This window comes from Helianthus annuus, chromosome 13 (genome assembly GCF_002127325.2).
Source record: "Helianthus annuus cultivar XRQ/B chromosome 13, HanXRQr2.0-SUNRISE, whole genome shotgun sequence".
Classification (NCBI taxonomy): Eukaryota; Viridiplantae; Streptophyta; class Magnoliopsida; order Asterales; family Asteraceae; genus Helianthus; species Helianthus annuus.
This window is the reverse complement of record NC_035445.2, coordinates 83,536,328-83,551,503: the sequence shown is the minus strand read 5'-3', so window position 1 is coordinate 83,551,503 and position 15,176 is coordinate 83,536,328. Positions and strand designations below refer to the sequence as shown.

The window sequence follows — 15,176 nt, the reverse complement described above, 5'->3', positions numbered from 1 at the left end:
TTCCTATACCGGACAACGAATAAACTTGGTTGCTTTTTCAAATAAATATAAAGTCACTACAATTAAGAATTTTTTTTGCTAATACTTGTGACACGATTAATTGCGGAGATTCATTTTGCGTGCACAGAAGAGTACATCAAATTGTTCTAGAATTTGAGTCTCTATTTTTGTGGTTTCTCGGATGTATATCATACTGGCAACAGTCAGAAATAAATGAGACGCGTTCCATGCAAATAGTAGGGGATTTCGTGTGGCCTCCTCAAACAAATCGTATTGGCAGAAATTCAGGAGTCATCATATGTATGCTAATGGAAAAACTTATTTGGAATCGTTCTTTAACATGGACCGAAGGAAACCTTCAGGATGCTTGTTTCAGATACAGACGATACATGGCAGATGAACTCTACACCGGGCGCTTCACACCTGTTAATGTTTAATGGTTCTATGTATGCATGTAATATAAAAAAAATTAATAACATATTTTAATGAAATGATTTTCAATATTAATTATTTGCAACTAAATACACTTACTACGTTACTCGAGAAATTAAATTAAATTTCACAAAATAAATTAATAAAGTATTAAAAGTCTCCCAAGTTGAAAGACGGATATATATAATCAGCAGGAGATTGTGTAAAATGATCAGGATTATCGGTTTCTTTCCCTTTCCCTTTGTCTGGGTCTTTGCGAGTACGAACTTCTGACGGCATGGGCTGCCGACATACATCCCGATGATGACCATCTGAGTTACACCGGGAACAATACAGGGGAGTAGGTTCTTCCCCGCGGGATAAGATTCGGTTGTTTTCTCGAGGACGACCAGCCTCGCGTTTTGTCATATGTGGCGGTTGAAGATTAATAAGGTCTTCTGGAGTCTCCCATTCAGATCTATGAGGAAGAGGATAAATCGCTTCTTCATAAGTTTTCTTATAGACTTCGTTTGAGTAACTCGGGAAGCAATACTTACTGCAATCGGTTTCACCTAAAAATTTTGAAACGACAATAACATGCCCGCATGGTAAACCAGAAACCTACCAAACTCGGCAACTACATGTTCCATTAACAAAGTCCACTAAACCCCCCTTTCCACTGTCTGCAACAGAATAACTGTTTAACTCAATCCCAGCAACCGTCCATGTTCTAGACCCTTCAATGTTTTTAAAAATTTTCTTCTGTGCCCATTGTGTAAGTAAATGTTTTTCATGTATACCTTGCAAACGGCGATCGTAAAACCACTTTTGTACAGATTGCCGGAAGAACTCTAAGAGTTGTGTTACCGGCATTTTACGCGAGTGTCTAGATAAAGCGTTAATAGACTCCGTGCTGTTAGATGTCATATAATGATATCGATTGCCTGGACAATGCGCCCTTGCCCATCTACCGAACCCAATACTTGTTAGAGTGTGACGTACTCTAGGAACGGCAAGACAAAGAGCATTAAATGACTCGTTAAAATCAGACAATCGGTACGATTTGCATGTCTTCCACCACAGCTTCTCATTTTCTTTTTTTTTTAATCAGAGGGTAAACGTAGGTTCATCATTAAATGACGACAGCATAACCCATGATAAACATGTGGAAAGACGTTTCTAACAGCCAGATGTATAGAATTCGCTCTATCCGAAATTATGGCCATTTCAGGTATTTCACCGATACATTCTTTAAGCTTTAACAGAAACCATGTCCAAGATTCACCATCCTCTGATTTTCCTATTCCATAGGAAATTGGTAAAATTTGGTTGTTTCCATCCATCCCGACCGCTAAAAATAACGTCCCTTTAAATTCACCCTTTAGGTGTGCAGCATCAATGATCACCACCGGTCTTAAATTACATATAAAGGTACGAATCTGAAACAAAATTATTTAAAAAAAGTCAACAACATGTAGTTTGTCGAAATAAAATAAAAACAGAGAATCCTATAACTTACCACAGCACCAATCGCGACAAAGACCATCTCAAACCGACGCTCGTCATCAGTCTTGATATGTGTAACAGAACCAGGATTTGCCCGCTCTAGACTGTAACAGTAAAGTGGTAGTTCTGCAAACGAGTCTCTGCTTGATCCTTTTAAAAGCTCTAGTGCCAGACTTTTTCCACGCCAAGCTTGACTAGTGGTTATCTCAACTTGGAATCTTTGTCTAAAATCTTTCACTATTTCATTACAACGATATATTCTTCCACTATCTTTTAAAGGTTCTTTTAAATAATGAGCAACAACATTTGGGTTTGCCTGACGAACATGTGGGTACGTTAGCGTCTTCGAGCACGTGTGTTTATCGTTAAAACTCTTAACAAAAAACACCCCACTATCTCCAAAACTCCTTGCACGAAAACGCCAACCACAACCGTCTACCAAACATGACACTTGGTACCGACTTTTAGAGGATCTATCTACTTTAAACTCAAAGTGTTCTAACAAACATTTTTTTCCCAACTCAAGTTTCATGTCTTCTTTGTTATTAAATACGTGACCTGGTTCAAAAGTAATTGATGAAGATCGCGAACAATTTTCAAAAGAATTATCAGGATTTGGTTGGGAGTCGTTTACAACATCATAATTTTCTTCATCAATACAGAAATTTAAATCAGGAACTAAAAATTTTTTTGGAGTTGAAAAACTAGATGATCCAACACCAAACCCTTCAATCACATATAATTTATAAATTTCAAAAATATTTTCCATAGCAAAATTATAAAAAATTGCAAGATCTTCATCGTTTATTATATCTATTGGATCACTAAAGGAAGACAACCGATACGATAACTTCGTAATGTTTGTAGAACTACACATGTTTGACACTTTACTTAGAAGAGCAGTGTATGAAAGGTTGGGTTCAATTTCTAAACCACGTCTACTTGAATAAGCATGAGCAACATACTCCAACTTTCCGTTAACGATTTCCCACTTTCCGCCATTGTATACAACCAAACGAATCTTCATAATTTTAAGTTGGAAACTTCCTTTTACAAAATGCTAAATGTTTTTATAACTTTAAACAAATCTGTTGCACAAACAAATACAAAAAATATAGGGAAAAATATATAACGGCCACTCACTAAATATAAAGGATTGAAACGGCCTGAGCCAGCTGAAACGGCTCGAACCGTATGTTGAAACGGCCCGGACCATCTGTACCGGCTTGGAGCCAGCTAAAACGGCTCGGCGCAGTTGAAACGGCACAAGCAGTTTACGGAAACGGCTCGGACCCACCTGTAACGGCTCGGATGACAGAAGTGGTGTCCATGCGTGTACGGTAACGGCTTGGCTAGATCCTAGGAACACGACTTGGCTCGTTGAAGGAACTTGGCTAAGATCTTTGTACATGAGCCGATTGTAACGGCTTGGCTAAGATCTTTCCACATTATCAGCCACGTGGCGTTCCATGGTTGCTTCTCAAGCCGTTACAGGCATTGTCGGACACGTGTCAAACGGCGAGTGGGTGGCCGTTAACCAAAATTCTTGTGCCGTTTCAGGATATTGAAACGGCTCGGCAAGGGGTGTCCGGTGGCCAAATTCGCAAAGACGGCGTTGCAGTGGCCATTTTGGTGAGTTTCCCTTATATTTTCCTTGTTATTTTTGCCTTTAGATTCTACTTTGCCAATATATCATCATCAGCTTTTGGACCTTCTTGTAACTTTTCAGAAAATCACAAGCATGTTATTTTACTATCTGTTTACGAGTAACATATACATACATTTAAGTTAGACTTACTATACTCTTGAAATTTAAATGTTTAATTTTGTCACATATTTTGTTTTAATTTATTTTTGAGCAAACTATATCATCGGTAAATTCTTTTACATTGTAATCGGGTTTTGGGTTGACAACTATAATTAATAAACATTTGGGTGCTGTTTGTTTTTAAGAGGTAAATTGTCTGTAGTCTGTAGACCACATCTGCAGATATCTGTAGAAGAAGACGTGGATCAAACCTCTGCAGTTCGGAAGAAAAAGACTGTTTGCACCAAGAAAAGCTTCATAGACGTTTTTTAACCCTCTGCAGATTTTAGAAGATCTTAAAAGTGGCTGAGCCAAGTCTGCACCAAGAAATGCTCCGTAGACGTTTTTAATGAAACGTCTTCGTAAAAACAAACAGTCTGCAGATGGTAATGTCTGCGCGATGAAGGAAGAAGAGTTTGAGCAGATCCTTTTTAGAAAAGCAAACACCACCTTAATGTTTGAGTTGATGTGTCATACCCCTTTAATAAACATGACGTTTTACGTTATAATAAAATTAAACATGTCAACTCTTTTTTTAATACTAGCAAAAAAAAGAGAATTAATTATACAGATGATCCTTCCCTGTTGCATGCTTAAAGTATGATTCTGGATTCTAACTTTGTTAGTTACATGTTTAGACCAGTGGCGGATCTAAAAAAACGTTATAGGGGTAACATTTCAAAACAAAGAAGTAACGAAATCGAAAAAACGTCAAATTTTTCCAAAATTTACACTACCGCCAGAGCGTCAAGGGTAGCAGGGGCTACCCCTATTATAGTGCTGGGTCTGCCCCTGGTTTAGACCAAAAGTTTGCCAAAACTTAACACTTTAGTTAATAAGGCTATGTGTTATATTGTTCCCTAATCCCTGATCCTCTATCTGCTACCTTAACGCTACGTCAGCATCTCCTCGCATCCTTCACCTCACACCTGAACCTATGTTACACTCATCCCCGATCCTTGATCTATTTTTTGATATAAATTTAAACATGTAATAATTAATAATGAAAATATTTATTAATTGGCTTAAATAGTTTTTCACTAATAATAAAAAACACAATTAAAATAAACAACATACATCTACTAAAACTTAGAAAAATACATAATCTAAGAAGTTATATTTAAACTTTATTTATCTCTTAAATTTTAAATAAAATAACCAATCAATTTTTCATATAGAGGGTCAATCCCAAACATGTCAAGTTGATTGTTGTCACACCCTGTCTTTTGCGAAAGCGTATGATGTGTGACTGGTTTAATATCATTGCATTCAATTGTAATAAAAAAAACTACATGATCAAAACGATGTTCATCCATTCATAAAATTTATGTATTACAAACATTGTTTATTCAAGTTTTTAAAACACAACCTTCGACTAGGTTACAAACCAACAAAAGTGGATGACATCTAAACTTCTAGTTACGACACCTGCGTCCAAGATCCATTCCTGTTACCTGAAATACATGTAATTTTGGAAAATATCAACATAAAGTTGAGCGAGTTCATGTGTCTTGTTTATGTAATATAATTCTTGTAAATCTTTGAGAGACTTCTTTGAAAACATGTATGAAAAGCGTGTATGAACATACTAAATGAATGTTTGTACAAGAACTTTAAGGCATGTGAGGACATGGGGAGTACTTGTTATGACTCCATGTCGGAATACTCGTTCTGATTCCTTGGCGGAGTACTCGTTCTGACTCCTTGACTGTGTCGATTACCCTCGATTGTGTTGATTGTGACATCTGTGCTTGTAATCATTGTAAACAATTCAGTTATCAATGAAATAAAGTTTATTTGATCCCAATGTTTGTTTGTTTATGTTTGATGTTTTTCATGTTTTGGTTTTTATCCAATTTCAAACTCTATATCGCTTTTTGGAGAATTATACGCAAACTGGTGCGTAAACGTGATCAGTTTAATGCGACAAATACTCCGGAACATCAATTTATGTTTAACATGACTTAAATAACCTTTACATAACTTAGAAATAAGTTTTGAAGGCTTTGGTATGGCAAAAATCAAGTTAATTCGCTTACAGGGACTAAATTTGACAAACTACGAAAGTATGCCGATTTGAACTGTAACGAACATTCCGGAACATGATCATAAGTTAAACACACCTTAAATATCCTTTGCAAAGCTTAGAAATAGGCTTTGAGGAGTTCGGTATGCTAAAAATAAACTTTATTGATTAATAGGGACTAAAAGCGTCAAAAAGTGCATAAGTTTGCACTTTCGCGCATATTTTACGTTCTGAGTACATCCGGACATCCAAAAATTTATGTAAGCATTAAAACATTTTATTTTAGTGTTTGGCATGATAAAATTCCATCGTCGCTTAATTTGGATCGTTTTTGCGTTCGATACGACTTCCGTCGTAATTAAGCGAATAACGCGATTGTACGACCAAACGAACCGACATCCGAGATGTTTTTGAGCATGTTTTGAGTTCCCTATACTTTAACTTCATTTTAGAGCCTTGAAATGAGGTTAACGGGGTTTAAACGCATCGAAAAAGGCCTTAAACATGTGCAGGGACCAAAACTGTAATTTTTGAAACTTTTCTGAAGCTGGCACTTGCTAGCGCTGCGCGAGCACCAACTGCTCTCCCTGTAGTGCGGCGTGAGTGACTGATCTGGACAGAAAGTTGATTTTCTTCATTTTTCAGCAATGGGGTCGAACTTGGGGGTCTATTTTGTAACTTTTTCAATACCGTTAGCTGGTTTTGAGGCACCCCTAGTATCCCAAAACCATGGGCCACATGTGTACGATCCAGATCGAAGCTAAATCTTCGAGAAACGATCCTAACGGTTCTTGAATTCCTATAAATACCCCTCACCATTCACTTGCAAAACCCACTTGATTTCTTGAGATTTCTCTAAGTTGGAGTGCTAAACCACTTCATACCTGAGAATACTTGGGAAATCAAAGCTTGCGGGGACCCTTTGTAAGTATTCCTTCGTTCTTTTCATTCATTTTTACCGTAAAAGTCAAACTGCGTTTGACTTTCTACATTGACCAGTTTATGGTCAATGCGAAGTTCGTTTGAACTTCATAACGTGAGCGTAATCACGATGGTTATAGTCCCTAGTGACTATACCTACTGATTACCACGTTATCTAGGTGTAGTGACGAGTCGTAGTTTCGGCCAAAATACGTATTCTTGCGTATTTTGTAACCAAACTACTTTTAGGTATCAAAACCGTTTGTTTTGATATCAAACCTGTTTTCTAAATTCGTTAAACATGTTTTAACATGTTTAGCTCGTCACTTTAGGTTTAGTGCTTATATAGGGTCGTAAGGTAAGCGATCTAATCAATTGCTTATACTTCGAACCCGACCCGTTTGGTCGATCTTTAGGATCCGACCAAATACATTAGGTGACCATAGTTGTATAGGGAATAACCTTTCGAGGTTATACCTTATGGTCACTTCGTTTAAGTAGTTGTATGATAGGTAGTTTATATGCCTTAGGAAAATTACCAAAATACCCTTTTCATGCATAATTGATATTTAAGCACATGTAACCCAAACTTTTGTCATTTAACTAATTATGCAACATAATTAAGTATGTTAGGGCATATAATACTTGTCGTAGGACTAGTTAGACGATCCGAACGCGTTTTATGCGAACGACGCGTTAAAGTAGCATAAGCTACCTAAACGGGTTGTAACAGGTCAAAAGCACTTAGGATAGGTTTCGTTTTAGTATATAGGCTTTGTTAAACCATATTACATAAGTTCCCACACTTATTTGGTTTACAAACCCTCGTACTACCCGATCCTCCGATTAGGTCCGTTTATTAATGTAGATACCTATATTAGGTGCCGTTTGAATCCGTGATCTTCTAGCTTGCTTGGTGGATATCTAAAGTCTATTAAGCAATCTCAAGTGAGTACATAGTACCCCTCTTTTACTGTTTTTCAAACATTTTGGGGTGAAACACATGTGCCTACTTGTTACTTTGGTGCATTCCATGTTTTCACATCTTATGCTTGCTATGTTCATTAGTACACTTATAGTACTTGATTTCATTATGTTTTGCTATGTGTGTTTACTTGACATGCTAGCACATTGTTTTACATTACATTTCTTTTGCTATGTATGTTTACTTAACATGCTAGCACATTGATTTACATGACTTTTCTGCTTTGTATGTTCACTTAGCATACTTAGTACATTGTTTTCACATAACTTGTTTACATTTGGTATAACATTTGGTTTGTTTAATGGATCTTTATTACATTCATTAACACCGATCATGCCGCTCGGTAGTAAGTAGTGGTACCATAGGACTTGACAAATCCCGTTCCTGACATCCTAGGTTTGTTTGGGTGTAAGGAATGACTGAATCCGAAAACATTTTACTTTGATAACCATTACTCTAAGGTTATCCTGCTGTCTCAAGGCTTGGATGTATGCGTTAACTTACTACATAAGTGTTTGTATCAATAAAACATGCATTCATTTTACAAAACATAACTTTTAATTTATTTCAAATACTTGTTTTGTTCATTTTTACTTATGGTTTAAGTAGTCTCATTTTTTTACTTACCATACATAACTTTTGTTTACACATTACATGACTTACACTTAACTTGGGTCATACTATGACATTTGACTATTGGTTCAAACACGAACGATTACATTGTTGGTTGGTTTGGGTGACTTGAATAACGAGGCATGTGTGATGTGATACAAGCATGGTGGATACGCCGCTGGTACTTCCTATATATAAGTGCTTGTATGATATTACATATCGTAGCGTTATTTAAGCCATTCAGTTTAGACATGTTACTTTTACAACACATTTTCGCTTAAACACTGTTTTACAAATAACTTGGTTTATACAAACTCTTTTTACGTGGTTACTCTTTTAACCATACGTTATTCTTTTACATATACTTATCATCTGATTTTGCTATCGTTTTTCAAATGATTTATAAAAGAAAACACTTAACAAGGTTCATGACTGATTTTTATTAAACATTTTCTTTAAACTCAAGTCATGAATCCTATTTTCACAAAACCTATGTATCTCACAGGCATTTTTATGCTGACGTACCTATTTTCACATGTGTTTTCAGGTGCTGTTTCTTAGGATGATCGTGACACGCTAGGGTGGACTTAGGCCTTAGTGACATAAAATGAAGATAGACTTAGTTAAATTTGTGTGATGTACTCTTGTATCTTTTGTTTAAGACAATGAAACTCGTTTGTTTGATTAATAAAATAAAACTTTGTATGCCATGGTTGTGAAACAATAATTCTGTTACAACACTCCCCGACGTTTCCGCCACGATTTGATGTTTTACATGGTCGGGGTGTGACGTCGATTAACCTCGACTGGGACTCCGAAGCACTACTAGGTACTAGTTTTGACCATGAGTGGGGTTCGGCCGTACCCGTTAGATATAACCCTCGTCCCTAATTAATGAATGTTTTTAATGGTTTGGTACTAGTTTTCACCAAGACTTTATGGCATTTTTAGTATTTAGTATATGCTTACATGATCTAGTATTTCATAGGCGTTTCATACCGTTTAAGCATTTGTAACATGTATTTCACCCCTGAGAGTTATAAAACCAAGAACAGTTAAAGAAAAGGGGGGGGGGCATGAACTCACTGTTTTGTGTCTTCAGTACTCGTAACTCAATTCTCGTCAGCAAACACGACTACCTACAATGTGCTAGGGTCTATTAGACGAGCGGGTCGTGCCTTGCCTTAGTATTCATGTTTTGAGTCACGTTTTCTTTATGTCTTTACATCATCCAGAGTTATAATACTTTTCAAGTATTTGTTTTCGCGTTTCTTTCCCAAGGATGGGAGTATTTCATACATGTATTCTCGTATTCTTGTATTTGTTGTTTCCAAAATAATATATTTTCACTTAGAAAATATACATAGACTTGTTTTGTCCAAAAATAATGTATCGTCAAGAAAATATATATTTTTCTTCGAAAATCATATATCTTCTGAAATATTCTAAGAAAAAATATATTTTTACTTCCCAAAAGTAATATATTTTCTTTTTGTCGAAAGTATGATATACTTTGTAATAATAACGAAAATCATATTTTCACCTTTTCGTTTCCAAAATAATATTTACCAAAAATATATTTGTAATGGTATTTTTCGGAATATTTTATATGTTAGGTTCTTGTTCGGTTGTCAATATTTAAGCGTGTAACTTATATACTTTATTCCTTGTAATTTTTGGTATTATTTTGGTGTTGTAAGTTCTTGGTATTTGTAAGTTATATTATTTTCCCTAAAATAATATAACTATTTCACATAATCACACACAATGTCTTTAATGTAAAATATATATCCTAAATACATATTTTTCCATTTTTATTTGTAAAAACCAACCTCCAATGCTTGTATTTTTGTTACAAAAATCTATGGCAAAGTTTATATGGAAAATCATAGTTAAAAATACACTTGTAAACACTTGTTTAGAAAATATTTTCTAAGTGTTGGTATTTTTAGAAAATTTTGCCATAGTTTCCCCTGAAAATAGAGGTTTCCATGCTTTCAAGCATATCATTTTCTTTTGTAAAATCATCACCAATCATCAACAAGTCATTCAACACTTAACATATGTCAAAAATATGAAATTTACACTATGTCATGAACTTGAAAAGTTACAAAAAAAATTGTAGTAACTTACTAGTGAGTTTAGTAAGCTTAGTTACCCTTTAAAGTGTGGTTGTTTATTTAAAAACATCATTTTTGAAGAATTTAGATCTTTACAACTTGTAAAATATTTTTCTAAAAATATTTCTTCTTGCATTTTTCTTGTTAAATACATGTTTATACACTTGATTAACCACTAAAAATGTGATTGGTTTTTTTAAGAACCAAGTTTATGTAAATCTTGTAATTTAACTTAGTTTCTTGAGAAAACTAGTTTTGTAATCACCCATTTACAAGATTCATAACATGTTTCATACTTCATCATATAAAAATAACTCCATTTTCAAGTTCATGTTTACATAAAGGATGATCATTATAAACTTCTCAAGATCTATCCATACACTTGCTAGATCATGTGTTTAATTATCACCTAGCAAGCTTCATATGGTGATCTACACCATACACACAAGAAATCAACAAACAAGTTCAATACATCCACTAGAACAACTTGATCTTCATGTTTTAGAGCTTTATGATAATGTTCATCTTTGTGTTTTCTTGAGATTCTTTAGTTTACCAAGTTACTTCATACTTTAACCACTAAAACTATGAGTAAAATCAAGATCAATGGAACTTACTACTAGCACTAAGGCTAGGGAAGAACAAGAAGCAAAGTGATGAAGATTTGAGGTGGATAAAAGCACTCCAAGATGGTCCTTCCACTTCCTATGCTTGCAACCTTCTTAGTGATGCTTGAAACACCTTAGAGTATGCTTAGAACACTAGGGAATGGATTGAAAAATGGGTGATGATGTAGGGGTGTTTGGGCCGTAGGTTTAGAAGAGGAAGAAGAAGGATGGTGATTGTGGAATGAGGTTGAATGATGAGAATTAATGTTTAGTGGTTTATAACATCTATCTTCCAACATTGTTTTACCCCAAGGATCTTGTGTTCCATATCTAGCTAGCAAGTATAATAAAATAATCAAAGAAAATCCCAAGTAGGATCCTCTTTATAACCGGCCCTAAAGTGGGGGGGGGGGGATTAGTTGAGTTTCAACTTCAAGTTATGTAAGCTAGTTAGATTTTAAGTGTAATATTTAGTGTTTAATGTGTTATAGTGTTTTATGTAGTAACATGATGTTTAGGGTTCATAACTAGCTTCGTAACACTAAAACAATGCTTCTAGTAATATTTTTGTGTTCCTGGTAATGTCCGGTTGTTCGGTTGGTTACTGGTTCGTTAAAGTGCTAAATATCGCCGTTTAGTGTGCTTTATGTAGTCTTTTATGACAGTTTCGGTTCCCGACACTTAGGAAAGTATTTTGGACCATTAAACCATTTTTCTGCATTGTATTTAGATGTTTAAATGCTGAAAATAGCTGAATTTTGGTTATTTTATGCAGAATTCTGCACTTTTAGTGTGTTTTAGGCACTTTATCTATCACCTAGAAAAGCAGTTTTGTGGTCCTTACTTCCCTACACACTATACTAGTGTATCACTTGGTCTCTGGCTCATACTGGGCCTCAAAATATTGTCTGTCTATGTACTGAACATCGTCAGTATTTTTTTTGTTTGTCTAATAATGGTGCCAATTCTGTTCTGTGCATTATTAGCACTATATCGTGTTGCATGTAGCAACGAATATGAAATGCCATTGTATGCATATAACAGTAATCAAAAATTCATTTGTCTTGTAAACTAGATGCACAATTATTACAGTACAGATTACTGTTTAATTAGTGTACAAAATATACGGAAAAGTGACGGTTGTCACAGTCTCCTCCCGTTAAAAGAATTTCGTCCCGAAATTCAAGCGATGCCATTGGTCGCGGGGGAGTTGTGAATCAGATATGGTCACTTATGTTTAACATTTGTCTTCATGTGCCCATGTACTCTGGGTCATGTTATAAATTCTATCGTACTCAAGTAAGTCAATTATGTCCTTTCGGTGTCTTGTGGACTCTTGGTCCATAACCTTAACAGGTTTTATAGTATTGTGGACTCTTGGTCCGAAACCTTAACAGGTTTTATAGTAATTTTGTCGTTTTTGTCATTGAAGTGAATCTTATTTATGGGAACAACGACTGTTCCTTGAGTCAGACTCCTCTGAAGACTAGACATATGAATGTGTCGCGATCACTACTGATCTTTTTCTAGAAGTTTCATCTTGTGAGCCATGGTTCCGATCCCTACATCGGGGATTCAACCTTTTCGTTTTCCTAATCACCCTACGCCTTCTCTAGGCAAGGCTCTCATTTTAGTCATACTTCTTGTCTCAAATCCTTACGATTTCTGCCGCTCATCGGCCTAATCTTTCTGTATTCTGCGGGCTGTCTCGATATAACTGAACGATTTGCCTCTAGTTTTTCCTAGACCAACTCGGCCAGTAGATTGCTTATTCCCAGTCTCTGATCAACACGACGGGGATCGACTTATTATGTTCCACCTAAAGCTTCACACGAAGCGGTTTAAACGGCGGTGTGATAAATGTAGTCGTAGGAAAACTCTACTAAAGGCAAGTGAGTGTCCCAACTTTTTATCAAAGTTTATCACACAAGCACGTATCGTGTTCATATAGTCTGCATCGTTCAGTAGCTTAGTCCATCTTTGTTAATATTCGAGTTCTTACGATCAATGGGGTGCTGCAACCCTTGTGGTTGGAAAAGATCGTGTAGCGTTTTCCTGGAGGTAATGACGTCAAATCTGCGGCGCGCAAATACGGTATCTAGATCATGGCTTCTTTTCATGATCTCTTAATCAATGTGCCGCGTATGCAACGTTGTAGTCTCGTTGCATCGACGTATAATCGAGACTTAGTCGAGAAGCGTCACATAATTGCAACTCTAGCTCCTTAGCTCTTGGTTGCAGGGTTGGCATGAATTTCGTTCTTATCCACCATGTATCTTAAAGTTCTTACTTCGCGAACTCGCAATCCGCCTTCCGTCGTCATAGCACATAACTGTTCTTTTCTCTAAGAGTTGCAAGGTAAATTGCAGCTGTTGCCCACGACCTTCCTTGGTCGTTGGCCATATAAGAATGTAGTCAACCAATATAATCATGATCTATCCAGGTATGGCTTACACGTTCGATTCATGAGGTCCATGAATCTTGTCGATGCATGTGTTAAGCCAAATGGTACGACAAGGGACTCATAATGCTCGAAGCGAGTCCTAAAGGCCGCTTTAGGATATTTCTTTCTTGTATTCACAGTTGTGGACATCCTATCCTCAAGTTGATCCTTGAGTGGTAACTAGGATCTGATGATTGGTCGGTTCATGGCAGCAATCCTTGGCAAAGGGTACCAATCCTTGATATCCAATTCTCTGGAATATTTGCAAAATGGAAACTGTCAACTTTCTCCTTGTGTCCTTAACTAAGGATGTCATGTTCTTAAGTTCCTCTCTCTAGCAGCTCTTGCAGTTATATCGGAGGTTCATGCTTCGCGGACGAAGCTAATCGGTAAGATGTCATTCGGCACCGGTGTTGCTCCTGGCTCGAGGTTTATCCTAAACTCCTCTTGACGCTGTGGAGGGGCATTCCTGGCAAGTCTTCAGAAAAAGGCTTCTGGAATTTCTTCCATAACGGGGATGTTCTCAGGCTCTACACTTGGATATCCAATCCATGCTGACTATTATATTATGACTTCTCAAGTTAATGGTAACAGAGGGTTCCGACCATCTGAGTCCCTAAATACAATCCTTACTTGCTTCGTCTGCTTAAACTATCCTTCTATATGCCCATTTCTAAAGAATACGGGACGTCTATTTTACTCGAACTAGGCCAAGCAGTTTCTTAAGTTCTAAGCATGCATGGTTAAAGTTGATGCCAGTATTAATTAAAAATAGATGCATAGGGTTGGTTAATAGGGAATGTACCCGTAACCACACCTGGGTCCTGGCATGTTTCACGAGTTTTGATCGTGAAAACCCTTCCTTGCTTGATTCTTCTTAGGGCAATCTTTCCTAAAGTGCCCTGCTTCACCACATTTGTAGCAACTTGGTACTCTACCATTATCTCTTCCGTCTGGATCCTTCGCCCAACAGGCATCCTGGCTGTGCCCTTCTTTTCCACACTTTCCGCACTTAGGCCTCAGACATCGACCTTTGTGGTGAGAATTGCATTCCCCGCACCTCGGCTTAGTCCCCGAGTAAACCTTACCTCCGGCCTTATTAGTGGCTCCAACAGTTTTCCTGCCATGCGGCATATTCACTTTCTTTCTTTTGTTTGCTTTAGAGCTTCCATAGCTGACTCGGGTGCTCGATTTTAGGCTTGAAGACTTCCTCTTCCTGTTGCCTGATGACTCCACATGAGTCTCCTTCTTGTTATCCTTAGATTCCGAAAATTTCCCCATGCGTAGAGCTTCTTCAGTGAGAGTGACACTCAAATCGACAGCCTCTGCGATGGTCGAGGGCTTCGAGGTAGTAACCAAGCTCCTAATTTGGGGTGCAAGTCCCCAAATGAATCGTTCAATCCTTTTGAATTCCGGTTTGACTAAGTAGGGGACGACCCTAGACAAGTCATGAAATCGTTGGACATATTCAGGAATCTTTGGCCCGTCCATTTTCAAATTCCAGAACTCCACCTCAAGCTTTTGGATTTCAGCCCTAGAACAATATTTCTTTTCCATCATTTCCTTGAGCTCGTCCCAGCTCAATGCATAAGCAGCATCTGCACCAAGGGTTTGAACCTGAAGGTTCCACCAGGAGAGTGCGCCATCCAAAAACAACCCTGAGATAAAGGTAACTCTCTGCTGGGGCGAACAGTTACTCATTCTTAGAACAGAGTCAGTCTTTTCAGCCCAACGAAC

At 37.0% G+C, this 15,176-nt stretch overlaps 1 protein-coding gene across 1 annotated transcript; it reads right to left on the bottom strand.

Annotated features, from left to right (window-relative positions):
• Positions 1-1,514: 1,514 nt before the first annotated feature.
• LOC110901155 lies at positions 1,515-14,720 on the bottom strand. Its single transcript, XM_022148000.1, has 3 exons — positions 14,528-14,720; positions 1,931-2,643; positions 1,515-1,850 (listed from the first exon to the last, which is right to left on the bottom strand). Exons 1-3 carry the CDS (start codon positions 14,718-14,720, stop codon positions 1,515-1,517), a joined length of 1,242 nt encoding a protein of 413 aa, XP_022003692.1.
• Positions 14,721-15,176: the final 456 nt, after the last annotated feature.